Source organism: Meriones unguiculatus, chromosome 1 (genome assembly GCF_030254825.1).
Source record: "Meriones unguiculatus strain TT.TT164.6M chromosome 1, Bangor_MerUng_6.1, whole genome shotgun sequence".
Taxonomy (NCBI): Eukaryota; Metazoa; Chordata; class Mammalia; order Rodentia; family Muridae; genus Meriones; species Meriones unguiculatus.
In genome coordinates, this window is record NC_083349.1 from 105,250,375 (window position 1) to 105,278,296 (window position 27,922).

At 48.9% G+C, this 27,922-nt stretch overlaps 1 protein-coding gene across 1 annotated transcript; it reads right to left on the reverse strand.

The window, feature by feature from the left end:
- Positions 1–27,922, reverse strand: Ehd3 (EH domain containing 3). Its single transcript, XM_021651207.2, has 6 exons — positions 27,189–27,922; positions 16,397–16,573; positions 12,256–12,353; positions 4,570–4,982; positions 3,960–4,124; positions 1–2,096 (listed from the first exon to the last, which is right to left on the reverse strand). Exons 1-6 carry the CDS (start codon positions 27,413–27,415, stop codon positions 1,569–1,571), a joined length of 1,608 nt encoding a protein of 535 aa, XP_021506882.1. The 5' UTR covers positions 27,416–27,922; the 3' UTR covers positions 1–1,568.

Sequence of the window (27,922 nt, forward strand, 5' to 3'; positions counted from 1 at the left end):
TACCAAAGGGTAAATAGGTTGTATTAACATGAATCCTAATGACAAACACATTGCAGCGATAAGCACATTGTAGATACACAGAACAGTTAATATAGTCTGAACATAGATACAAAATAAGTTATACTTGCTTTGCTCTCCATCACAGTAGGAGTGTGGCAGAAAGTCACTGGGCCAGTGGCCATGGAGCAAGCCCAGGGAAAGACCACAGAGGAGGATGAAGGGTATTGAGCATAGAGATTTTTGCCGAGGACACCAGTCCCTGGAACTCTACAGACTTAGCACACAGTACTGCTTGGTAACAGCCCGTGGCTGAATTTGGGATGCTTCAGGTTGATGGCTGGGAAGCTGAGTGGGAACAAACACAAACACCATCTAGCAGGCCAGCCCACTCTCCGGATGGCTTGGTTGTGGACTTCTGTGATGTTGAGAACACGAGGCCCAGGGCCAGAAGGCACAGTTTGCTTCTTCAAGGTGACAGATGGCCAGATTGATAGCCCACCAAATGCTGGTGAGCCCCACTCCCTTGCTTGGATGCTCTTTGAGGCTGCGTGAGGGACTGTGTGTTTGAATTGTTCTGTGCTTTGTCACCAGGTAGCAACACTGGGGCCTTTTATCCATCACACAACAGGGAGAAATAGAGGGGTCTTAAGCCCTGGATTTGAATCTTCTCTCCTTGTGACCTCCAGGAGTTTGGAAAGATCCCCTAAACTACTCTGAGTCTCTGGTTCAGGAATGGGAGTGATGCATTCTTAACTAGTGCATTAGTGAAGCCCACAGAGACCAACACGTATAAAGTGCCTGACACTGTTCCTCTCACCCAGGAATGGCTTGGTGTGTGTAAAGAAACCGAGTATCCAGACATCCGAGGCTGGGGAAAAAGGACCTGATAAACCTGTGCACTATGGCTGCCCTGTTCAAGAAGACCACAGGGCAGCTTCTGTCTGTTTTCTGAACAAGCTTTTCCTTTTCTCTCCCCGTTCGGGTTCTTTGACACAAACTGGCAGGCAGAGTTCAAGGTCCGAGTCTGCTGAGGAAGACAGAGTCCTAGGTTTTGAAAAATACAAAGAACATAGGCCAATGTCTCTTCAAGTCTGGGATGTAGTACCCTAAGGAGGTTTCTTGATGTGATTAATCTCTCCCAGATTCTCCTTTCCCTCACAGCTCCCAGCCCCTGAGTAAACTTCTAATTAGGAAGGCAAAGAGGGAAAATAAAAGCACAGAAAATGAAGCGAATTGTCTATTCCATGGAAAGCCTTTTCCATCTGCTCAGAACCTAGGCGGGAGGCACTGGGGGATAGGGTGGGCGGGCCATCTGTGGCCAGTCGATTGCCTCACATCTCTGGGGGATGGGAGATGGAGTGTGGGAACACAGGCTTATACCCTAGGACATAGGAGGTAAGGCTGCCCTTCTACCAACCCTGGGAACTTGGAGAGGTATTCAAACGAGGAAGAACCCTTCTCATTGATAGTGTGACTGTCAAGGTGTGTGTGTGTGTGTGTGTGTGTGTGTGTGGTCATCATGCCCATCTTCTCTTCTAACACTGCCTGTCTGAAGTTACCTGTCTCTGTCACTCAGTTACTTTCCTCTTAGATGGAGGAAGGAGGTGGGCAGGCAGCTCATTGGGCAGTTCATGCCCCTCTAGCTTGACTTTAATAAGGTGGTTGGCCAGGGCAAACTCCTCGTCATCCAACATGCCATCCTTGTCAATGTCAGCTAGCTTCCAGATCTTGCCCAGCACGCTGTTGGGTAACTTGGAGCGTACCATCTCCTTTTTGGCATTGGCACCTGTGATCTTGCCATCCACCGGGGACAGGGTGTAGAAGATCTCATCGTACATAGGCTTGTCCCGGGCTACCACCCACTCAGCGTCATCAATGCCCTCCCCGGCCCCCTCTCCGTAGCCATGCCCAAAGGGGCCTTGCAGGGTTCCCTCAAATGCTCCACCCTTCACCATCTGGACAGGCCGCTGGGTCTCTTCCTGGCGCACCAGCACCATGAGCTGGGCAATGTCGTGTGCGAGCATGTCATCCACCACCTCTAGCAGCTTGCTCTTCAGGGGCTGGAATTTGCTGAAGTCCTGGGCCTGCAGCTGGTCCTGGGAAGAGAAAGAAAAAGGAGGAAGTCGGACACAATGGAAGGAGATATTGCGTCTCAGCGAAGGTGGTTCCCATTAACAACAGAATCCTTTCCCAATTATCTTTCTAGTGAAAGCAGGTAGGCCAATGGTCTGTGAGGGGAGGAGAGCAAGGACCTGATGGGCTAAAGATGGGTCTTTTATGAAGGAGCAGAAGAGCAGGGGCTGGGGAACAAAGGGAACAAGGCCTGGTTTGCTTATTTACATCTCTTTAAAAATTATTACACTGGTAACTCATTATTAAATAGGTAACCCATATATTTCTTCCAGAGTTAGTTGTGGCTGTCAAATGATGAATCTTAAAGGTGGTGGCCCTCTGAGATGGAGTCTTGTGAGTCTCCAGGAAAGCATTTGCTTGAAAAACACACAGCAAGGTGCTTCCAATACCTGCCTACCGGGCTCACTGTTCTTGGTGCCCTCAGAGGTAGAGAAGTCATAAACTATTCATATTTAGTGAGAGGGTCAAAGTGATGTGGTAGGAAAATTATAGAAAATATAACCACACAAAAAAAGGCTGAAGGTCATGCCCAGCCTTACAGTTCTCAATCAGGACACTCATACAAATTGCCTGGCAAGAAGTCTCATGGACCTCTGTCGAGAATTCTGACCTCATAGGAACAGGCGGGCATGTAGACTTTATGAAACCTGTCTGCATAAAAGAAAAATGCTCCACTTTGAAAATCTTTGCAGTCTTGAAAGGCCCTCACCCTAGAACATCCAATTTCTCCTTGCTTTTAGAGCAGTGGTTGTCAACCTTCCCAATGTTGCAACCCTTAATACAGCAGCTCATGTTGTGGTGATCCCAACCATAAACTTATTTTCACTGCTACTCCATAACTGTGATTTTGCTATTGTTATGAATCTTAAGGTAAATATCTGTGTTTCCTGATTGTCTTATGTGACCCCTGTGAAAGGGCTGTTTGACCCCCAAAAGGGTTGTAGCCTATAGGTTGAGAACTACTGTTCTAGAAGGACACACATGCCCACTGCTGCCCTGGTTTGGCCACAGCAATGTCGTTATGTGGGGAAGAAGCTGTAAACAAGGACGGGCGCTGTTGAAAATTTAAAGGCTATTCACAGCTACAACTCAAGGGCAAGTGCTGGCAGGCTGCTTCTTAGCTCCTCTCTGAGGCTGGGCCAGGGAGAATGCTGTGGGAGAGCAGAGAAGGACTCTATGCTAAGGGCCTTGCACATAAGCTACTTCACTGGGTTTCCAGCACTTTGCAGCCTCTGTTTATAGCTGACATGAAGGTTCTGCATGTATTTAGCCTCTATGGCACGGTGGGTTCTTGCTTGGATACTGAGGATAGTTCCTGGCCTTTCTACTTGAGGCTTATGAGGATGCTTTGCTGGGAACATGCTAAGGCCTCAGCTGATTCTTGTATAAAAGGCAGATGAAAATGCTCCCTCTGAGAACTACTTTTGGAAAAAGACCCCTCCCCCAACAAAAATCCCAAGTGGCAGCCTAGTGCTTGCGACATACCCCAAAGTTGCTGTGTGCCACAAACTGTTCTCAAGGAGTTCAGAGGGAAACCTAAGTGCTTAAGAGTCTGTCCTGTTATCTTAGAGATGTTGGAGGCATTAAACATGTGGCCTTCGCTAGGTAAGGTCTTCAGTGTCATCAAACATATCCAGGCTCTTGGAGACACTGGGCTGTTTCTCTCTAGGCTTGGCTATGGCACTTGCTGTGAGTGATTGTGTCTAATGCTACCTCCTTGCCTTCTGACTTCCACTTCTCCCAGGAACCCTGTCAGGCTATTCATTCTCTGGCAGCCAGCTAATGTGACACTGTCTCCCAACTGTAGGGCCCCTGACCCTCATTACCTGCATCCTCTTCAGATTGGGGAAGTCTCCGGGAGAGATCTGGTGCTCTCGCTCAATCCGGCCATAAATCTCAGCCAGGTTGTTCACCAGCTCTTTCTTTTTGGTGTCCTTCCCAAACACCGAGGGCATCTCCTTCTTCAGGGAGCTGATGATATAGGCATGGACCTGACAAAGAGAGGCAGATGGCAGCCTCAACAGGAACTAGAACTGGCCCTTCTAGTCCCACTTCCTGCCCCTGCTTCTGAGACCATCCCTCATAGCACTGGGCTAGTATGGTGAGAATATCAGAAGGGAAGGTCACGGTGGTGGGGGTGGAATGCTGCCATTGCTGCTGCTACAGACACTGATGTCAATGGTACCCGCTGAATGTATATGGTACAATCCGTTCCTCTTTATCCTCCATTACCCTGTTTGGTTCACAAATGAAGATGACAGCCAGGAGAAACTATAAAAGCATAGCCCTCCTAGGGATCATGGAGGTGGTGATGGAACTGAGTTCCAACTCAGCCATCTAACCCAGAGCTAGCCGCCACAACCTCTCATACTCTCCTATCTAAAGGACCTCGCTTCTTGCAACCTTTGAACTCGCATTTAACTGTGGCAGCCTTACCTTGGCCAGCCGGGCTCTCTTGATGAGGTCATTGAGCTTTCTAAGAGCAGCATTACGGGGTAGACTCTGAATGTCTTTGAATAAGTCTTGCTCTTCTGCTTCAAAGAGCTTCCGGTTGTCAGGAATGAGGAGCGGGTGAGACCAGAAGGAGCCAATGTAGACCCGGATCACCTCTGGTGTGTTTACAATCTTCCCCAGGGACCACATAAGGGCTCCATACACACGCATCAGCTGCTGGGTCTCAATCTGGTCGGCCTTGTTCAGCACTACTCGCATCTTGTCCTCGTGGTTCTTGAGGGCCTTGATGACTTCTGAGAACTCATCAGAGATGTCCAGCTTGTGGGCATCAAAGAGCAGGATAATGCGGTCCACCCGCTCAGCAAACCATTCGAGGACAGCAGCAAAATCATACCCTGTGGCAGAGTGACAGTTAATGGGAGGTGCTTTGGGACATGGAAGTATAGTGAAGGGTCTGATGTAAGATAACACAATCTTGGAAATTATCTCTGGGTTCAAATCCTGGATCCTCTCATTTGACCGATCATGAGCAAATTGCTCTCTCTTTCTCTCTCTCTCTTCCTCTGTGTGTGTGTGTGTTTGCAGGAGTAAACATCAAACCCAGGGCCTCATGCCTGCTATCCAATTGCTCTCCCATTGAGCTAGGGCTTCCTAGCATTTTCCATCTATAAGGTGGTCATCAGGAAGTATATGGCCAGTAGGGTGAGGAAGATGTTCAATAAATGCTGGATTCTACTATAAGCATTGCTACTCCCACAAAGGGTGGCCACTATCCATTATCTTACTTTCTAAAGTTAGGGGTCAGGGCTCCTGCTAGGAAAAGAACTCTGGACACTATTTTCGTGCTGGTATTTTAAGATTGGGTCTTGCTATCTTGCCTTGGACTTCCTTTATAGGCCAGTTTAGCCTTGAACTTGTGATCCTCCTGCCTCCAAGATGCTAAGGTTCCTAGTGTGCATCATCAAGACCAGTTTGCATACCTGTTTTAAATTTGAAAAAAGACTCAGGAATCCTTGACAAGGTACAAGCAACAAAACAGAAGATGAGAGTTACTGGTGCAGGTTCAGGCCACACCCATGCCTGGTTGGGAAGAAGTCTGAGTTCTAGAGCTCCAACGCTCACTTCCTTCCTCAGCTTCTGCAGCCCCAAATTCCCAACTCCTGTTCTGTGCAGGAGTCCTTCCTGAGGATGTGAGTAGGCCCCTGGCAGCCACACCTCCTTATCCAGCACTGAGTTACTTCAAACCTGGCTGGTTCCAGGAACTCTAGAGCTCCCGTTGCCCTCAGTGCCAAACAACTTCAGATCTGGGAGAGGGAGAAGGTGTCGTGGTTTCGGTATGCAGTGGACTCCAAAAGACTCATAGTGGGGGCTTGATTGCTAGCTGGTGGGCGTTGGGGAAGTGAATGGATCATGAAGGCTCTGAGATGACCAATGGATTAACTCCTTGGTGGTTTCACAGTACCAAGGGTATTTTATTCAGAGATAGTTGGAAACCGGGAGGCAAAGGCTATGTGGAGGAATGGGTCACTGAGGTGGGTGGTTGGAGGGGCAACCTTGGAAAACCGACTTACATTCCAAGCTCTTCTTTCTCGTTTTCTGCTTTCTGCCCCCTAAAATGTTAGCAATGCTATTCTGCTAATCCTCACATACCTTGATGTTTTGTTTTTACCAAAGCCCAGAAACAGTGAAGCCAGGAGACCATGGACCTGACCTCCTTTCCTTTCAAGTCATTAGTCTTACATGCTTGTTACAGTGATGAAAAGTCAACCATAGAGGGAGAGGCTGTCCCAGTGGTCTCTATTCGCTGACACAGCAGGACGTGGCCTCTCATTCTCTTCCACAAGACATGGGACAATGCAGGAGGAAGAGAGGGAAAGAGGTCGTGTGACTGGTGTGAGCGCCCCCAGCACTTGATGGGAGTGGTGGTTTCAGGGTTTCCCACTCTGCCTCAAAGCAGGGCTTTCAGACTCTTGTACTCCTCTCCCTTGGCACAGCTCTGGCATTAAGACAGGAGTGTTCCCTTGACCAGCGATCCTGGTTCCCAGCAGCACAAGTGTCACATGGGGATATGATACAGAGACCCAAAGCCTTTTGTCATCATTAAGTAGGAACAAAGCCATTAAGAAAAGGCCACATGTTTCTCCCATGCCTCAGAAAGTGAGACAAGAGCCCGGGTAAGGTCATTTAGCAGCTGCTTTGGGACGTGAGTCAGACTTTGCAAGCTCTGACTTAGCCAGAGTCTCCCGAAAAGTTTAAAAAACAGGAGGCTGAAACCTATTACTCAAATGTGATCCAGGAGGTTTGGGTAGACATTTCTGTCATTTTAATGTGTATGTGTGTGTAGGCATACGCACATCTGTTCTCAGGACTGGAGTGCCTGAGGTTAATCTTGGGTGGTTGTTTTTCAGGAGCTATCCGCCATGCTTTTTTTTTTTTTTTTTTGCTTTGATACTGATTATCTCACTGGCCTGGAACTCACCAAATGGGCTATGCTGGCTGCCTAGAAAGCCCCAGGAATCCTCCTGTCTCAGCTTCCCCAGTCCTGAGATTACAAATAGAAGGGGACACACTTGCTTCTACGGCCAGTTTTTTTTATTAGGTGGGTTGTGGGACTCAAACTCAGATCCTCACGTTTGTATGACAAGTACTTTACAAACTAAGCTGTTGTCTCCCTAACAATAAGGGGTACCTAGTTCTCTCATACAATTAAGGAACTCTCTGCACAGCCCCCATGAACAGAGTCACTTTACCTCCTTCTCCATCTCCCCTGCACCCAGGGCACACACGGCAGCTATTCCATCAGCATAGGCTGTACACAGTTGACCTAGAAACCTGTTCTACCTTTAACATCCGGGAAACACTGAACAAGTCACCTCTCAACCTTTAGTTTTCCAGTCTCTAAACTAGGAGCCACCAATGCCTTGACCATAGGCTTACGAAGGTCAAATCTATGAAGAGCAGGTAGCACTGCTTACTTAGGACCTTGGCCAAATGCCCAGCCCCTTTAGAAAGAACTCCTCAGTTATGTTCGCACAGGATGGAACTTGCTCTACATGTCTGTCTCTCTAAGATCACTAGCCTTGGTGGGTTCCCCTGTAGTTTTCTGCTCAGTTATTAAGTTGATATGCTGGACAATAGATTCCCCTTGCTTATCCTTGGTCTCTGCTCCCAGGATGGATGGTCTATGAATTTCTTTTCTTGGTTTACAATTCTCTGCTTCCGGGGCCAGAGGTGTGAGGGTGGGGAGTACAGTGAGATGGAGGTGAGACAGAAGGATGCCTTATGTACATAGGGAAAGAGGAAGGCTGGAGGCTGCTGCCTTTGGTGCCCTAGGCATGTCTACAGGAAGCCTCCTCGGGTCTGCTGACAAGCAGCTGGCTTCCAGGAACCTTTCCTATGATGTCATAAGCACAGAGAATTCCTATTAATCCTCTTACTTTTGCAAATTCTGCAAGCTCTGGCAAGCTGGTATCAGATGACAAGCAGCAAGGATCCTCTCTGAGGTGTGTGGTTGGGAAGACAGTGAGACTGAATCCAGCCCTGACTCTGTGAGCTCCTCTGAGGCTTACCCTCCTAGCTCCTGGCTATCCCAGGGCTCCTGGCTTCTCCAGGGCCTGTGCGATCATTGCTTCCATAGCCTGGACTTATGTGTATGCCCAGAAATAAAGGCATGGGAAAGGCAAAGACTGGGCATAGTCAGGGAGGAGCACAGGGCTAGCTTTCCCACTTGCTTTTGAATAGCCTTCTGCAAGTCTGAACTCTTTTTTTTAATTAAATTTTTATTTTTTTATATTAATTACAGCTCATTTACTTTGTAACTTGGCTGTAAACATGTGGATGGTTACAACTGGCTGAATGCAGAGCCCATGACTTTGCCATAAAAAGGAGACTTGACATTAGGAGGAGGAGAGAGCTCAGTCTAGAGACTGCCCTAGTGCAAGATACGCACAGCATGCCCATGCTATGCCCCTTTAGCTCAGGAATGGCTTTGGGACCCTCGGTAGCTACTCCTGAATACATGCGAGAGCCCCTCGTTTCTGAATTGTAGATCAGCGGGTAGAGAGACAGAATACAGAAGTGGTCCTTCCTGGAATGTCTGCTGGCACCGAGGGATCCAGGGGATAGGCTCCAGGCCAGAGTCTGGGAAGCCTGTGGGGATCTGCAGCCCCGCCCCCGGGCTCCAGGGGCTGAGAAGAAAGCATTTCTAATTAATGCCAGTCAGGAGGAAATCAATGAGACAAACTCAATCGGCGCTTCCCTCAGTGTCTGACATTCTTCGCATTTTCTGTTCCAAACTGACCCCAACGGATCCTTACAGCTCCCCATCACCAAGAGTGAACAGGGGTGTGCACATTTTACACAAGAGGGAGTGGAGACACAGAGAAGTTATGGGCATTACTCAGCAAACAGCCAGGCCAGGTGCCGGCAAATGCAGGCCCAGAGCCCAGATCTACACTGTCTTCTTAGTTCTTAGCCCTGGGAGAGTGAGCCTGCAGCTTGAAGCCAAGCACTTACTTGCAGTGGCCATATAGCATACCCTCTGAAAATCTGTTAGATCAGAGAGATGTTTACAAGCTGCTATGCATTGGCACTGGAGCACCCACACATGCGTGGGTTTACCAGCTTGTTGTCAGAGGAACCCCAGGAGCCCCTAAGTGCTCAGGAGTAGGCTGTAAGGATTGGTGCAGATCCCCTAAGTCTCAAGAGAAAACTTGGAGATGAGAAGTCTGTCCTCATTCCTCCCCCCACCCCCATCTTCCATAAGGTTATGGTAATGTGCTGAAAGCTGAGGCCTGGGACTCGGGAGACCAGGGCTCCTGTTCCAATAGTGTCACCTGTTCTGAGTTCTGAGCATGCTGAGCACTTGGACCAGGGCCTTCCATCTGTGTGCCGTCTGAGAGAGCATGAAGCCTTGAAGTGACTTTCCCAGTGTGGAACTTGTTGGGGAGAGGTGGGGGAGTGGATTCAGTCTGAGATACATTCGGGAAACGTGCCATGCCTTCCGAGTGAGAAGGTAGGAAGCCTTCCGGCGCCCTCTGAATTCCCCCGTTACTACAGCATCCGTGCTCCTTCCCAGTAATGAATGAGGGCCAGCCACATCCTGCCCCTTCCAGGAACAGCTTTCTGCCTGCCTTTCCTGCTCACTCCCCTGCCACTTTTTCCAGAGCTGAGTGCTACCTAAAACTCCGTGGACTTGGCTTCTTCAGAGACATACACCACTGACACTCCTCCCATCCCCCCAGCCTGAAGCAAGGACCACACTTTGCTTGTCATTAGCCTGGAGCAGAACGCTCATTCCTACGATGCCTGAGGTCCTTCCTGGGAGCTCTGAGGAGCAGCTCCCCTTTCAAGACTGCTAGGGGTTGGGCAGTCTAGAGCAAGGTGTCTCCGGCTGGCTTGATTCTAGCTCCTCTGCTAACACACAAGCCCTGGGCCAGGCAGTGGTGTGGTGAAGGGACAGGGGCTTAGTTTCAGGCTCTGATAACCCTTCAGCCAAAGCCCTCATGCCAGGCTTGGTCAGCAAGACTATCTGAGGAGGCCTGGACCACCTGGGCTTGAGGAGGGTGGAAGGAAGTACCAAATCTACTGTGGCCAACCCCAGGGGTGAAGGAAGTCTGGGCAATCTGTGTACACACTCACGTGTAAGCGTTAGGAGGTGTGCTGGCCTCCCTGTGGGGGAGGGTAGGAAGTGGGTATATGTGTGAAGAATGTGTGAGTAAGGGGGTCTGGAGGTGGCTAAACGGAAACTATGGCTTTATGGCTAACCACGTGGAAGGATGGGGGAGGTTGTGCACCCAGGCAATGTTCCCAATTCAGGTCCCACCACCAGCCAGGTCACTGGGGTATCTGATGTCCTCCCTGACCCTGGTCTTCTCAGGGTGCTGAAGTCAGCACTGCCCCACCCCATCTCCTCTTTGTCTCCCAGGCTGCTTTTGCCAGCAGCTGCATCATTCTGGACTCAGGATGGCAGAGAACGTTCTAGCCCAGTCGTTGTTTTGCTCGGAGATAAGAAGAGCCCGCTGCTTTATCAGATTTCGGAGGGAGGATCTGAGATTACAGTCAAGAACACCAGTGCCCAGAGAAAGGCTGGAGAGAAGTGGGGAAAGGGTGGAGCAGGACCGGAATTGAGGAACACGGGAGTCCCTGGAGACAGGCTGCTTTATTCATCTGCACAGGCGCAGATGCAGAGGTGGTGGATCACACGGCTGACCATGGAGTCATGTAACATGTAGCTCTAGATATCAGCTAGGGAGGGAAGAAGGGAGCCCATTGTGATCCCGGGACTAAGGTCCGTGGACCTTGTAAGAAGGCTCTAAGATGCATTTCCTGTGCCCTCCAGCGTTGTAGGTCCACAGCGCTAAACTACTAGTTTAGTTCCGTTGGACCCCCAGAGGCTGTCCTCTCCAGACCTGCTTGCAAGCCAGGCTGCACTGGTTTAGCAGGTGCATGAGATGCACCCTTCACCCCTGCAGCCTGAAGTATTACGTCTTCCAGTGTTCCCCAGCAAGCTTGCAGACTTCCCTGTGAGCCTATCAATCCTTTTAGGCCTAGACTCAGACCCAGAATTCCATAGGTGACTGATGGTTCCTCATTCCATCAGGGCCCAGAGTTAGGGGGCCAAGGGACCAGGCTTCCTGGACTCCATCACAGGTCATCAATTACAGGACCTGTGAACCTGGAAGGAAGAACCTGTGAACCTAGGAGATGCCCTCCCAATTCAAATGCTTCCTTCCTCTCTGCTCCACAGGTTTTACCTCCTGGAACAGAGGGGGTGTTGCTCAGATACTTCATGAGGCCCATCTCCAACACTGCTTTAGTATGGGGCCTCTATGGGAAGGCCTGCCTGGGGTTCAACTGGGCAAGGCTATTTCCAGAGGGCCTCTCCAGCAGTCTCTCCCATTGCTTGTACTCACACACAGCTACCACGTGGCTCCAAGGAGCTGAGCCTTTCTACACCCACGTTTCCTAGAAAAGACTTGCTATCTTCACAGAGGAAGCAGGGTAGCTCAAAGGGGAACAGGAGAGAAGCCCAGAGCCTTCCCTTGGCCACAGGTCTGCACTGCTAAGCCCCAAGGATCTAGAGCTATAAGCATATGCCTGTTGCTCCATGACTGTCCTCTGTGAAGCTTGGGAAGGAGTGACCTGTACAGGCCATGCCCTTCAGGAAGGGCTTCCTGGGCCCCCACTGTGATGGTAACATAGATGGTCAGCCCTATGTCTCTGAGGAGTCATGGAGCAAATTGGGCTGAGGTGTATGCCACAGGGAGGCATGCATTATCTGAGGTCAACTCAGGAGAGAGCCCTGGCCACTTCTCAGAGAAGATAGCCAGTCCAAGGTTGACTTCTGAGTGCTAATTTGGCCCCACTCCAGGCTGCCAGCACAAGGTTTTGGGAGAGTGCATCTTATCTGATTCTCTTGCTAAAGATACAACATGTAGCACAGAAAGGATAGGGCAGCTGGATGCTGGGGCACAGACCTGTAGTCTCAGAGGTAGAGACCCATAGAAGAGTTCAAGGCCAGCCTCGGCTTATGAGACTATCTTTTGAGACAGAGTCCCCGACCCACAGCTGAAAGGGTAATGGGCCACTCAGAGGCACACAGCAAACATGGCAGGAGAAGCCAGGAGTGGGAGGCTAGATCTAACCCCCACCAGGAGTGTGGCTTACCTCGGCTGATTCTCTGCTTCTCACCAGAGAGGATGCCCGGCGTGTCAATGACACTGATACTTTCTAGCACGGCGTTGGGCAGCTGGGCGCACACAAACCTGCACAGATGGTGAGAGGAGAGCTGTGGTAAGCCACTGAGTCACCGCACTGGCTCAGCCTCCAGAGTTCAATTGCCTGATCCTCCTATGGGCTGCAGAGTCCCCACTTCCCATGGTGTGGGCCTGCTAGGTATGGTAGCTGAGCCTAGGAGTGAGTTATGATTCTCTTGCCACCTGCCATATCCTGTTTTGGAGTGGTTGGGTATGCAGGGCACTTGGTAAAATGTTGGCTGGCCAACTGGGCTACTCCATAATGATATCCCATCTGCCAGGTATGTCCAAAGCCGTGGCTTAATGACCGTGGCCCCAAGTTGTTAATGACCGCTAGCCAGCCACTTCCTGCCTTGGAAGTTTTTACTTAGCTTAACCTGATGCCCAATCAGAACTCTACCTGTGCTGCACAGTGTTCTTAAATCTTGAGGTCTGTACACAGTCAGGGTATGGGAACCCCCTTCTGACTTGATCGTTGATGGCCAATCACTGCACATGTTGTTATTGGCAAGCCTCATTTAGCACCAGACAGTAAGTAGATGGGTACAGAGCAGAAAACCGCAAGTCCACACAAGAAAGCGACTGAGGTATAGCTAGAGTTCTGCTTTTTGAGACATTTTCAAGGTGAACCTAAGGAAGTCTAGGCCCATACTCTGAACTCTTGGTGTCAAGATCCCCATGACATACCAATTTTCAGTTCCTGTCCCTGGTTGAGGCAAAGACACACAGCAACGACAAGCCAGGGTACAGAGAGGCCAGCACCCCAAAGTCAGAAAAGGGTTTGTTAAAACACAGGCAGAAAGGTAGTTCTAAGAGAGGGCTTCCTGGAGAAGATGGCCTTGGGGATGGGCCTTGAGAGATGGGTTGCACCACCCAGGAGTGTGTTATTTGGGCATCTACAAGGCTAGCTCATCCAGACATTGCCCTAGGGTGGCTGTGGGCCTTATTCAGGAGGAACAGGGATGGCTGTTAACAAGGTGTGAAACAGGACTGCTCTTTGGCACAGGGAAGGTGAACAGGAATCTATAACTAGTACCAGACAGAAGAGTGGTCACTACGGACAGTCCCCAGTTGGCCATCTCAGCCACTGTCTTAGTGGTTCGTGCACGGTACCGCCCACCCTCTAGTTCGAGAGTCCTGCTCTGAGCCTCTTGCTGAGCTCACCCAAGCTGATGCCTTCAGGCCTAGAGTCTCCTACAGTAACACATGCACTCCCTCTTTGCATCCTCCCCCACTGTGCCTGGGGGATGAGGCAGCCCTGAAGACAGCCATCCTGCTTTCCTCCCTCCAGTCTAGCTTCACCAGAGCGGCACTGTGCAGGTCCCTGTGGCCAGGAACCATGAAGCAAGACCTCTCATGGGTCTGCGCCTTCAGGCCAAACATTTTAATCACCAAAAACACAGATTAGAAGAGGGAAGGCAGGCCCTTTAGAGGCATCGCCTTCTGGTACGCCCCCCCCATAACACCCTTACATATATGCTCTTTATACATTACTTTCGGGATATTTTAAATTATACTTTTCTATGGTTTAAAAAAAAGAACGCCGTTCAGCAAGACAGTGGAGATAGTGTCTTCCCTCATCCTTCTCCCCCTCATATTTCAAGTGTGAAATTCACACAAGTACAGCTGCCTGCTCTCTATACGCTTTTCCCCTCAGGTTTTCTTTACGTGTTTGCAGGGAGAGAGCGGTGCCCAGAGATTTTGCAGCCTGTATTTTGTCTTCTTATGGATGTAGACAGCAATACTGAATGTGTTTATGTGTTGTTACCCAGACTCACCACATACACTTGCTTGGTTTCAGAAATCTAATTATAGAGTCAGTGGGACCTGCTGGCTTTGGTTAATGATATAAAGGCGCTCCTCTGTCAGGAATGTGCTGGCTGCTACGGTAATGACATAAATCTGTTATCATCACTGACCATATACCATTACATATAGATACTATTACCATATAAACAGTTATCCTGAGGGGAGCTAACCACTAACCTTGCCCTCCATCTCTGTTTGACTGACTCTGTGTGCCCCAGGTTCTTCTCCCCAGCTCATCTTTGCCTCGGAATGAAGCTCCTTAGCTGACTCACTCACTGCAAACTGAAGCATCCAAAATGGAATGCATCATGTCTCTCCCCCACCCCCATGCCTCAGTCACTGCTGCTGACTCATTCTTTTACATCATCTTCCCTCAACACATAACCCCTCTGTGTTAGTAGCTCATGTTCCTCTCTCCCCCTTTACCTGGATTAGGCCTTCCTCACTCAGCTCCAGGAAGCAGGAACTCCTGGTCTCTAACACCCCACCCCAATACACCCCAATAGCCACCACCTCCATTCATTTATGCGGGTCAACTGTCTTTTCTAGGAAGCCACGCCCACCTCCTGAGGTCCCTCCCACCAGACCAACTCCCAGCAGTGATTTTTCTTGTCCCCTGGCTGTGCTTTGAAAACATGCCCTGCCAGCCGCCATTCCAAATTGTTTACCAGGCCACCTGTGCCTTCTTGCCTCAGAGTATTATGGGTTGCATGTCACTGTAGGAAAGTTGACAGGCCAAGCGACACTGAGACCGTCTCTGGACAATAAGCCTTAGTTTCTAGAGATAAAAATGGTGCCAGTAGGTACCCATTTCTCTCATTGGATAGTTAGGAAACCAGCTTAAGATTAATCTGTTAAATTTTAACTCTGTGTTCACATGTGTGTCTTTGTTGGGGTGTGTGCGTGTGAATGCAGCCCATGGAGGCTGGAAGGCAGTGCTGGACGGTCTAAGGGAGCAGCTGGGGCTCGGTGCTGTAAACAGAATTTAGGTCCCTGCTCTTAACTTCTGAGCCAACTCTCCAGCCCAGGAATAAAATTAAAAAAGCAAAAACCCCGCACAGTAACTAGCCATCCTGCCGCAGTCTACCATTTCTGTTACTTACTATGTTCCAGACATAAGTGCTTTCTGTTCAGCATCTCACCTCTGCTTCTACTCCTCCCACGGGGATATTATTATTATCCTATGTTACACACGGGCAAAAGTGAGACACAGGGAGGTGTGGCAACTTGTCTAAGAGCCACAGTTCAAGGTGGGATCTGGTTCCAGGCCCACCTAAACCCAAAGCCCACAGTAACTACCTTCTCTTGAAATAGCTCTTAGAAAAAGGAGCTTTGAAATTGAGTGTGATGTATATGTGTGTGTGTGTGTGTATATATATATACATATATATATATATGCATATGTTGAATTAACTGTATTAACGAGTACATCCAGGGGACCTGTCCACATCCCAGTTAAGCCCAGTTGTAACATGAAAGCCCAGATTAGCACGCTCTAGAGCAGCAGCTTCTCAACCTATAGGTCATGACCCCCTTGGGGCATTGAACGGCCCTTTCACAGGGGTTTCCTAAGACCATCAGGCAACATACAGATATTTGCATTATGATTCATAACAGTAGCAAAAGTACAGTTATTAAGTAGGGGGTTACCGCAACATGAACTGTATTAAAGATCTCAGCATTAAGAAGGTTCAGAGCCACTGCTCTAAGGCTTTCTCCACTCAAATCCTCATGATGACCTTGGTATTTTTAGGCCTGAACCTGTCCTAGGAGAAGGGTGGTGAACCTCCCCAAGGGCATACAGGAGCTTAAGAGAGCTACTACTCAAACCCAAAACCTCCTCTTTAAGACCAATATTCTTTCCAAAGTAGAACATTCAGGAGCCAGAAGCCACCTTCTGTTTGTTCCCTTCTACTTGGACATAAAAAATAAAAAAAAAAAAAAAAAAATCCCTGGCATAATGTAAGCAAATGCTGGGAAACCTGTAACTTCCTTCAGTGCTTTTACTAGGGTAGGAGTGGGGTCACAGAGTAGGGCCATGTAATTCAGGTCAGATCCTTCTCTGCTCCTTCATCACAGCTGTTGTGTCGCACTAGCCACAGTGAGTGACTCAATTACACTCAGGAGCCAGGCAAGAAGCTGGCGCAGAAAAGGCACAGTCTCCCAGGACCACACCCCTCCCCTTTCAACCCCTGTGCAAAGAGACCATCCAACTGTGCTCCCCTACCCTCACCTCAACTCACCTGTTCAAGAAGGCATTGCCAAAGGCGTTGAGCTTTCGGAAGGGTTTCTTGGGGTCCACCACCAGGGCATTCCCAGGGATGATGCCCTCCACATCTCCTTGCATCACTGCTATGAAGGAATCAGTGGTTGGCTCCGGCCCAATCCTCATGCCTGGGAAATCCTGTTCCAGCAGGTACCTGTAGGAAGGAGTGCAGTCTCGTGTAGGCACAGTGCTCGCAGAGGGCCCCTCTTTGTCTGCTACACAGCTGGCCATACACGGGTGACAGGAGAGGGGCATCCCCGGAGCAACTGCTGAGCAGAAGAGCTGGGATTTCAGCTGAGCTTCACACGCTGATCTCTTGGTCCCTTTCCCCCTCCCTGACTCAGGAGCGGGTGAAGGAAAGCTAGATTTGGGCTCTGAAGAAACCAGTGGACTGAAGCTGATTCCTAACTGGAATACTGCAGACTTCACAAATTAACTTAACCAGCTGAAATTTTTACACACAGGCATAGAATTAGACAATCCCAAGGCTCTCCTGGCTTCTTGGAGATCAGTAGTTACGTACGTGACTAGTTTTGTAATATGAAAGTTTTTATGTGATATAATAAAAAGCAGCATGAAGGGTAAACTATGAAAAATGAATTCCAGCCCACATTAGTTTGGTTCCTCTCCCTAGTCTTTATTCTTTGCACTCTGTAGCCTTTAGAAATATCCCATGTATACACGTGCTTAGGCATGCTTATACATTGATGACTGAAAGTTTTTTGTATTATTTATTTATTTATTTTTGTATTGTAGTTTTATTTTGTCTGTGTGTATATGTGTGTACATGTTGACATGTGTCCCTATGCCTGTGTGAAAACCAGAGGTTACTTTAATGAGCTGGCCCTCTAGTTCCACTCCGAGTCCTGGGAATTGAACTCAAACTATGAGGCGTGGTGGCATGAGTCTTGACCCACTGCGCCATCTCATTGGCCTGCACTAAAGTTTTTAAGCAGTTTACACCTTCCTACTTGTCATTACCCAATTGATGTAGGCCAGTGTGAGACGACACTCAAGACACCTCATGTTGTCCTTGCACAAGACACATTCTCTCCCTTGTGTCCTTGGGCTTTGGGCAGTTTTATTGCTAATATTTCAGTCTGCAGACAGGTTGTTGGGTGGAGATTCTAACTGTGTTCTTTTTTTTTTTTTTTTTTAAGTGTTTGGTTTTTAATCTTCTCTACCTGAAGTGGATCAACATTTATCCTTTAACTGCGGATGCTTTTCTGTTACACCTGACACCTGCGCGCACACACGTGCACCCTGCCCCCCAGCTTGTGCAGACTTAGTAACCGCAGAGGATGTGGTGCAGCTTAGAGGCAGGAATTTACATAAGTCTGCAATGGTTATGCCGATAACAGATAGACAAGGGTTTCGTTTCACACTTAACACATTTGGGAGACAGCAACCCGGATTTACTTTACCCTTGCTAATAACTCTGTAGAATTCCATTAAATGGATTATCACAGACGTGATTTTTAGTGAAATTCCTATTGATACCAGGTAGCGGTTTCTATAGTCTAGAAGGGAGAAAAAAACGGCAGTACAGGAACCGACAGGTTACCTCAGTGAGAAATGGGAAGGAGAGGGAGAGTGGTTGCCTATTTTTGTGGGGTGCTTTTTAACACGTTCACTTTCTACTTCCTGTGCCTGACTCTGCTCAGGCAGGGCCCCAGGCAGGCCCTTTCTCTGCTCAGGGTCTCACAGTCTCTTCCACTAGGAGATTGGCCAATGTGATCTCCAGTGTTTTTCCTGTCTCCTGGGCCACTGTGCCGGGAATGGACTTCTGAACTGCATCATTTGCAGCCATTTATTTTCATCCCTTGGTGATGGGCACTCTGGGGTGGGGGGACAGGAGGATTGTTGCTTCTGAAAATCTGGCTGTGGTATATGGCATGACAGGCACCTCTCTGCTCTTCCCTAGGCCTGGGCAACAAGAGCCCAATGCTGCTGCCCCTTGTAAAGGTCAAGAGCAAAGGGGCATGCTTGGCCAGGGGAAGGCACTAAGGACAATGAACATCAGAGCTCTTTAGGATCCCAGGACAAGTCAGGACACAGACAGTGGGAGGCTGAGCTGAATAAACTACACATAGATCTGCCCTGGGGTTAAACTGGCCAGACAGAGGACAGTTCCAGAGCCTCTTTTGTGGGCACTAGAGGACACTGCCTGAGGCCCCACTTCCCAGTTCTTAGTAGTGACTACATGTTCAAGGCCTTTGAGGAGCCATCAGCTGACGAAGCAAGGGCTCTACTCTGCTGGCCCTAACCTGCTTTGTCCGGGACAAGACCTTAGCAATTGCCCCTCTTTAGAAGGTTCCCAGCTAATTCAAACACATAGCCAAGGTATTACAGTGTGCTCCATATTACCCCTGTCATTTTCCTAATAACAACCGCTGGCATGTAATAGCAATTCTAATATAAGTGGCACATTATATTCTGAGAGTCTGATAATGCTCTCTCTTTTTTGGCACTTGAGGTAGACACTGAAGAAGCTGAAAAGGGTTACCTTGGGTCTGGAACCCAAGCCTTTGAGGGAGACATTGGCCCTCTCTTTCACCATCTTCGACTCCTCTGAGAAACCACCTCCCAGAATGCTGACCACAGCCCAGGGAAAGACAGGACAGCTCTGGGGCTAGGGACCCAGTTTCCTGGCCCAAGTATGAGCTCCTGGCCATCCTTTGCCTTTCCAGGATGGGCGGGATCCAGGCAGGCCTGCTGGGTCTCCCCTGGTTCCCCGGCAGGCTATTTGTGTCTCCAGGAGGCATCTGAAGCTGTACTTTATTCCGCAGTTCCTGGGCTGAGTTGCTATGGACTCTGTCCCCAAGGAGCCTGTGGAGCAGCTGCAGCAGCCTCAACCTCAGAGGAAGCTGTTGATCTGCTCAGGGCCTAACTCGACAGCAGCAGTGCAGGGGAAGCCTTGTGAGTCTTGGTTGCCTTGGGAAGCCGCTCATACCTCCACTATCCCAGCTCGAAAACCGCAAGTTTAAAGGAAGGGTATCTTCCAGTCAGAGGGTCATTTTGAGAACTTGTGCCAGAGCTGCGATGAGAATAAACACAAAAGCCACACACAGGACTGTGCTTTCTGCCTTCTTGGTGAACTTTTCCCTTGGGGACTTCCTGAGTGAGACAGGACCAGCAGATCTCTCAAGTACGTGGGGTATGTCCTTTAGAAGGTACTTAATTTAAGCACCGTGGCCTTAGCACCTCCCTCTACCACAGAGGGCATCATGTTCAGGCTTACTTCTTGCCCGTAATATGCCAGACATTGTTCTAAATGTTCCATGGTCCATCTCATTTTATATTCATATCTGCTGGGCCGTGTTAGCATCCTCCTTGTCAAATGTACCTAGGGCAGTGGTTCTCAACTTTCCTAATGCTGCAGCCCTTTAATATGGTTGCTCACGTTGGTTGTGGTGAGCCCCAACCACAAAATTATTTTCATTGCTACTTCATAACTGTGATTTTGCTACTGTTGTGAATCGTAACGGAAATCTCTGTGTTTTCTGATGGTCTTAGGTAACTCCTGGGAAAGGGTCACTCAACCCTCAAAAGGATCACGACCCACAGGTTGAGAACCACTAACCTAGGAAGTAAATCCTCCTCGCAGGCTGTTCTGAGGGTTAAATTAGTTACATGTGTTATGTAGTTCACTGGTACCTGTTATCAAACATTTCCCCCCCCCCCTCATTTTAAAGGGGAAGAACCAAAAGTTAATTTGCTCCATCTATGGATCAGTTTCAGACAGCCTAGGATTCAAACCTGGCATTTGGATTTAAGAACCCATGCCTTTAATTGCCATACCCATTGTCTCCTTTCATGACTTAAGCCTTCTCCAGGAAATGCAGCCACTTTTGGGGACAGGCCAAAAATGATGCTCCCCACCCCCCCAAATGGAACTAGGAACAAAAAGTGAGATAAGCTTCAAAAGCATATGATTTGGCAAGAAGCTGGCTAGAGCCAGGGCCTGATGGAAAGGTGAGAAATTGGGACCCATGAACACATGCATCTCCAGAAACTCAGCCCCTGGTTGCATACTCAGTCTCAGTAACTGCAGGTGACATACAAATGCTGTTGCCATCAGAAGACAGGAGCAGGTCCTGGCCCTCTGGTTTTCAAAAGGACACTGAGAAACAGTGTCCCGGATTCCCTGTGAGAATCCGTGTGCCGATTTGGGACAGTCGGTGTTGGCTACTAAGTTTTTTGCAGACCCAGGAAGGAGGTGTGTCCAGTGTGGATGGGAAATCTGGGGAGAGCTAAAGGAAGGGGATGGAAAGAACCATTCTGAGGCAGCCTCAAAAATGCCCAGAATGAGGGAGGGCACAGCAGCAATGAGCTATGTTCTTTAGAAGGCGTCTCAGATTCCAGCTCTGGGAGACATGCTGTACTCAGCAGATGAACAAAGGGTGACACTGGCCAGCCTAACAGGTCAGCTTCCAGGGGAGCTGAGGAGCCACCACCTGGGGTGCCTGGGCAAAGGGCCCTGGGCTGGGTCTGCTGGCTTCTTAATGCTCACGTGACTTTAAACTTGCTGACCACATATGGGTCTGGGGAAACCCAGACACTAAAGAGGCCAAAAGCATGCTTAGAGGCTACAGTCGGGCCAAGCAGGGAACTGGACGGGATACATTTCTCAGAGACATTTGGGTATGGCTTGTGGCACCCAGTGCCCCTTGAACAAAGCCACCACTGTGTCCAGAAAGGAAAATCTATTGAGGAATCTCATGCACTACTTCTTTACAGGGTGTGGGACAGTTCGCCTCTGTTCCTGGGTGAAAACATTCCCACAGCTGTGTAAAAAAAAAAAAAAAAAAAAAAAAAAAAGAAAAGTTAATTCAAGCCTGGGTGGGACCAGCTGAGATGGGGACACATGAAATAAGGAGGGACAGAACACTCCTTATACTGTGTTTATGCTTATTCTGTGTCTTCAGCTTCCTCCATGTGGCCAATGCTGTTTTCCTATACCATCCCACCTAATCAGCCCTACCCGTGCCACGACATGACAATATTGATTCAGCTTTGCAGTAGATTCAACTGAAAAATAGCATGTCCAAGTTCAGGGCCAAATTTGAGGTCCCAAACACTGAAAGGATTTTGGTGTCTTTTCTCCCTTGCCATAAACCATAAAATATGTGTGGGCAAATTCAACACAAACCTGATTTTTCCCCACGAGGGCGATTTTTCTTCGTATGCTTCTTAACTAGAAATTATTTCATAACATTTTCCTCCTTTTTTAATGCCCTGCTTAGCTGGCAATCTAAGTATGTGGTCTGCTTCACTGATGACCTAAGTATGCTGGGTAGGGCATAGAGCCAAGAATCTCAACCAGGCTTGCTTTCAGACACCCAGCAAGGAGGCCCAGCCTTTAAGTAGCTGCTGCAACTAACCCCAGGGGGGTGGGGTGGGGAGAGGAATTACAGGGGCTGGGGGCTGCCAACTGCTGTTGGAGACTCAGGGTTAGGTGCCCCAAGTCTACTGAAGGATTTGCTGTTCTCTTAAGTGGCTTAGGAACCCACATAAAATCTAGCGTGGACACGACTCTGGACAAGCTGCTCAAAAGAACAGCAGGACCAACAAGATGGCTCAGTGTGTAAAGAAGCCTGCTACCAAGCCTGATAGCCTGAGTTTGATCTCTGACATGGCAGAAGGAGAGAATGGACTCTGGCAAGTTGTCCTCTGATTTCCACATACAGCACACACACACACACACACACACACACACACACACACACACACACACACACATCATACAGACAGGCACACAGCACACACAACATTAATAAATAGGTAAGTAACTGAAAAAATTTAAAAGAATGACCTCCACCTCCCTGGCTAATAAAACAGAGAAACCTGATTTCTAATGATGACAGCTAAGAGGTTAAACCATCTGAGGTAATACACAGGCTTTGGGAAAGCAAGGGCTAGCACAGACCTTTCCCACAATGACACAAACAATAATTAGAGAAAATGAACCCTTCAGTGTTGCCTGCAGGTACTAGGCGCATTCCCACCTGGTCTCTAAACCCAGTTCAGAGGTGTCCTCCATGAAGCCTTAACAGATTCATCCCCACCTCACTCACAAACCACACAGACTCTTCCCTCCATTCCGCAGCAGCAAATCTCACAGCTCTTCTTCTGAGGATGGTGGTTTAAGTGCATTTGAAAAGCACATCTGTCCTGTGTAATGGGTCGTTGTGTTACTTATCTGTATCTTTGGGTCCCTCAGCCATGGGTCCTTCCACTTTAAAATAAGGTCAGGATAATTCTTGCCCCATCAGCCTGACTGAGTCTTAGGGAGATATTAACATGCACATAGAGACACAAAGTAGATAAAACACTACACCTAGGTTAAGAAAAGTTGGCTCCATGCCCCAGGAAAACTGGCCACAGTGTCTTGTGCACAGACCCTCAGCTATGGGAAGAAGTGCTTGAAGCAGCAGGACAGTTCAGAGCTCAGACTGGGTGGTTCCTTGCTGGCTCCACCCTGTGACAAGCTTGTCTATCTGGGAAACCACTTACTCTCCCATCATGTTCCTTCTGTAATATAAAGAGGCAGGATGCCCTCACCTTCACCCAGCTGTAGTGGTGCTGGAAGGAGGCTGCCCCCTACCTCCTGAGGATCATCCTCAGCTAGAAAGAGGGGATAGACTGATATCCCTCCCCCTGCCCCCCGCCATTGGTTCTGAACTCTCCTACTCCCGTGAGGTGGTTGCTAAGATTCACATAGTATGGATAAGGAAACAGGTCAGACGGAAATGAAGGAATCTACCTTATCCTTCCTTGTCAGTCTTTTGACTAGGAAGTGGGGGAGCCCAGGTTCTGCTGACCTAGCCTGGGTTAGGACCTTTGTCCTGCAGCCAAAAGGAACAGGATGCAAACCTTTCTCCCAGTGTTGTCTCTACTGTCTTCCAGATGCCTGGCTTCAAGGTGATTCCAGAACAGGACCTGAGACAGACTGATACAGTTGCTATAGTCTGGAGTGTTTTGCTCCCTTCAGTAACCAATGAGCCTTGGATTAAGCAACTGAATATTTACCCAGCCCCACTTTGATCCCAACAGACTGGGACCCTGGACACTAAAAGGGCATCCTTTGACTGAGGATGGGAGAGCCCTGAAGGGGTATAGGTACTGTTGCAGGCAGAACTGAGTCCATAGATGAGTGGGTTTTCCTGGGATGGTGGCCTCTCTACCTCTGGTTTTCAAAAACCATCTTTCCCAAGGTGATCACTAAAGTCCAATGTAAGGTCCGGGACCCCATCCCCACCCACCTGGGGAATGGTAACCGATGGAGCAGACACAGGAAAACACTACATCAGTCACCTTTGTGGAGGCTGCAGAATTCTTGTAAGCAGTCCAAAGGGCCAGCTACTTTGTCCTCCCTTCAGAGCACCTAGCACCCCTCGTAGTTCAAGGCTTACAACAGAAGAGATTCAAGATCAACCCAGACATTCCACTGGGGCCTCTGAACCTCAGACCTCTCCACTTCAGCCCAGGCAAGGTCCAAGGAGACCACAGTAGCAACTGTTACCTGGACTAGCCCCTGTCCACCTCTACCATCAGCAGACAGTGGAGGCACAGAAAATAAACAGCAGGAAAGGTTGGCCACGGGTCCAGCAGGTCCAAAGAAGGAGGGGCTTGAAGCTTCAGGCCAGCAAGAGAAACAGCAGAGGCGGAAGGAGGCTGCCAGAAACACAGAGCTACTGTGCTCCAAAAAAGACAGACTGTGTTGGAAGGAGCAGCCCACAGACCAATTTATTGTTTATTTTATTACTCTGGGTTGCTGGGCTTTAGGCCAGGGAAGTTATTTCAGGCAGAGATCATAGCACGTTTAATTAGTTATTAGAAGAATGTCCTTTCTGTGTGATTCTTCCCAAGACAAGACTTCATGGCAAGCACACAGAACTGAAAGTGGATGGACAGTCAGGAGCCCAAAAGCCAATAATGAGGGGGAACCAAGGGGACAAATCCTTGTTTCTGGAGTGGAAAGTTTTCACCTAGGTTCAGACAGAGATGGGAAGGCTCCTAAGAACTAGATAGGGGTGTACTTCCTGGGGGCGGGATGATAGTACCATCATCTTGGAAGGCAATTGCAGAATGTGACTCAATACAGAAAGGTTTTTTTATTATTAAAGATTTATGAAAAATGCACCATAACCTCTGGCCTAGTAATTCTGCTTTTGGGAAGCTCTGAAACAAAACAAAACCAACAAACCAACCAACAAACAAACAAACAAAAATGGCCAATCTGTAGGGAAGACACTATGCAGGATAATTTTGTAGCAGCAAATAAATTAGAAACAACCAGAGATGCTCAAAACTAAGAAACAAACTAAGAAACAACTACCTAAGAAATAAACTGAATCTATGTGAAATATTATGTAGCCAATAAAATGATGATTACGTGGGGGCATATTCACACTATAACTCTAAATAAAAAAAAACTCTAGCCTACAAAATTACATTCATGGCATGACTGTAACAGAGTATAAAAGAGCTGTAAGTACAGGAAAGGCAAATATATTATTTTAAGTGTTTTTCTTTCCTGAGTTATTGGTTATGTGCAGTTTCTTTTTCACGTTTATTCTCATCTTTCCTTTCTAATAATAAATGAAACTGTTGGATTTAATGAGAAGAAAGAAAAATGTGTGGTTTGGTTTGGGAAAACCCGTGTGTTACAGCTCCCTTGCCCAGCCGGATAACTCTCTTTCTAGAGGGGAAACATCTTTGGGTACGTGAGCTAAATTCAGTTACTGCTATGAGTGGGAAGGGAGGCCCCTTGGACTAGGAGGATAAGAAAGAGGAGGGCTTTGCCTTCCTTAGCCTTCTGTCTCCCTCAGATAAGCGATAATGGGGGGGGCACCTCATTCTGCCATTTTCTCAGACCTAGTAACAGCCAGTGATGACTCAGGCGAAATCAGGAGGACATCTCACACAAAGGCACTGAAACCTCTCTGCTGCTTTGTGACCCTGCTCTTCAAACACTTGTCTTTCTTTCCTTCACATTTCCCAGTGGCTGGGAACTCTCCGGAGCTGGGGCCCTGGAGAGGCTCAGACACCTAAGCTACCTTCTTGCAAGTGCCCTTGCTATGGCAAGGAGATGTTCCAACAGCTCAATGTCCTCGGAGTCTTGACCAAGGATGAACAGAGGGTCAGGGCAGGCTGTGGAAAGCCAAGAATAGTTTGCAGATATCCCACACTTGCCAGGAGGCATAAACCCTGTAGGGTAGAAGCCACTGCTCACAAAGGAACCTGTGTGCACAACCCAGGAATCTCTAATTGGTATCAATAGGTGTTTACTAAAATTAAGGGCTGATCTTGAACCCAAAATTCTCCCTCTGTGTTCCCAGTTAAATCCACTCAACACCACAGGTAAATTTAGGGTACACACGTAGTTTTCTAAAGAGAGCTCTAAAGCTTTTATTGGATTTTTTTTAAAAAAAGAAAAGTGATTTAGAGTTTTTAAAAAGTGAAAAAGCAATGGATTCATCTCTCGTGTTTAAAATATATCGGTGTCCACATGATATATTTGACCTGGCAAAACTGCAGGTTAAGTTTACAGCTGAAGACTGTCCATTCTACAAAGACAAATGACTTGGCACTCTGTTCAGACACAACAGGTTAGCATGACACACGTACACTGCTCCCAGAAGCTTAGCACTGGAGAAAATTAGTACCTAGAAAATTAGTCACCAGGTTGTCAACTCTGCTGCTCTCCTCACCAAAGCACATGCTTTGTACGTCACGGATGCCAACCCAGGAACAAGAGGACCACTGCTTTCAAACCCCTGGGCTCTGTGAGGACACCAGACCTGTAAGAGTGCGACTCTCGGCCTAGAGGGCCATAAACACTCCCCAACATTTGAAAACAGCAGCCCGGCCTTGCGGATTGTGCACACTGAAGGTGGAGAGAGGCCTGTTCTTCAGAGTTAGGGATGTTCCTGACTCTGATGGGAAAGACACAGACCCCTTTCTGAGTGCCTGCATACTTCCTGAGGGTGCCTCCAGCCCCCAAATTCTATCAGTCAAAGGAACGGAAGACTCACTATTAAAGTTACAGACATTTAGCTGACATTTCCTCACATGTACCTAGGGCTGCATCCGAGGTCCGCATCCACATCGTGAGGCTCTCAACAGTCCCTTAACCTCCCCGTCACCTCTGCTATCTCGCCTGCAAAGTCAAGGGGCTGGATGAAGCATGTCAGTATGTCCTCTACTTTGGAGTCTTAATTATTACTGAACGACTAAGAACACAGAAGGAAACCTATTAAAACTATTGGGCTTCTGTGCTCCACATCTTTTGAGTCTCTAAAAGATACGCCTAAAAGCTCTGTCAGAGAAGGAAAAATGATTTAAAAGAAACCAAGTGGCCTCAGGGTCCCCAGTCCGCCCCCATTCCCAGGCCTGTGTATTGCCATGGGAACGACTCAGCTGCAAAGGTAAGTGTCCCCTGCGTATTGCCGAGCCCTTAGGAAGACAGGAGGTGAGGTCCTAGCCAAAGGGAGGGCTGTGTATGGCACCTTCCCTGCGTGAGGTGTCTGGCTCCTTCTGCGCCTCCGTTTCACGACGTACAGAACAGACAACAGGGATGATTCTTAATTTGGATGCTTCAAACTGACCACAGGCTAAGAACAGCGGGAGAGATATCTCGTAGGACTCACTGGGCACTTGGCAGCAGGGTCAACTTTGGAGACCTCCCACAGGAATTTCTTCAGAACCCTTAAAGGAAGACTTTCCAGGTCACCCTGAAGGCACAGCACCCTGCTGCAGCTCACCTGATGAAGGTGGTCTTGCCAGTAGAGTACTGGCCCACCAACAGCACCATGGGCTTGTTGTCGAAATCTGCATCCTCCAGGGCCGGCGAGTGGAACTCGTGGAAACGGTAATACTCTTCCAGGGGCAGCAGCTTGGTCTTGTAGAGTTTCTTGAGCCCCTCACTCACCGTCTGGAAGACCTCAGGGTCCTTCTTGCGGCGATCATCGCTACCCAGCCAGCTGAACATCGTGGCAGCTTGGGGAAGGCTCCCCGGAGAGACACCCGCCTGGCTTGAACAGCGCTGCCTCCCCTGCCACCTTACCGGAGCACTGGGCTCAGATGCACCATGGCCCGGGCTGCCCCAACTGCTGGACCCAGCCCAGTCCCTGCTTCATCCGCAGATGGACTGGGGAGGAGGATGCTGCGGGCTGAGCCAGGAGATCTGCAGCCTTGGAAATTAAAGGCGAATCTGCCGGGAAGCCGTTGTGAGGGTCCTGGGTCTCTCCAGATGCGTGTCTGGGGGACGCTCGGGCTCCGCTACGGCAGTGGAGAGCAGCCCACACAACTCCGCATCAGCAGCAGCATCCCGCCGCCCCCGGCTCGCGTTTAAATGCTAGACGTGCAGGAAGTCCGGAGAACTGGCAAAGCTCTTTCTGGCCCCGCAGTCCGGGCGACGCGAAGCCGAGCAGGGCGCCGCCATGTCTGTGGGCAGGCGCTCTGCGGCCGCGCAGGACTGCGAAATGATGCTGCCAGA

What these genes read in the sequence shown, in the direction of transcription:
- Ehd3 (XM_021651207.2), bottom strand. Translation starts at nt 27,415, where the DNA reads ATGTTCAGCTGGCTGGGTAGCGATGATCGCCGCAAGAAGGACCCTGAG. An exon ending in GGCAATGCCTTCTTGAACAG is followed by an intron (nt 12,354 to 16,396) that starts GTGAGTTGAGGT and finishes CCATCTGTGCAG; the next exon opens with GTTTGTGTGCGCCCAGCTGC. An exon ending in AGAGAGCCCGGCTGGCCAAG is followed by an intron (nt 4,125 to 4,569) that starts GTAAGGCTGCCA and finishes TCTCTTTGTCAG; the next exon opens with GTCCATGCCTATATCATCAG.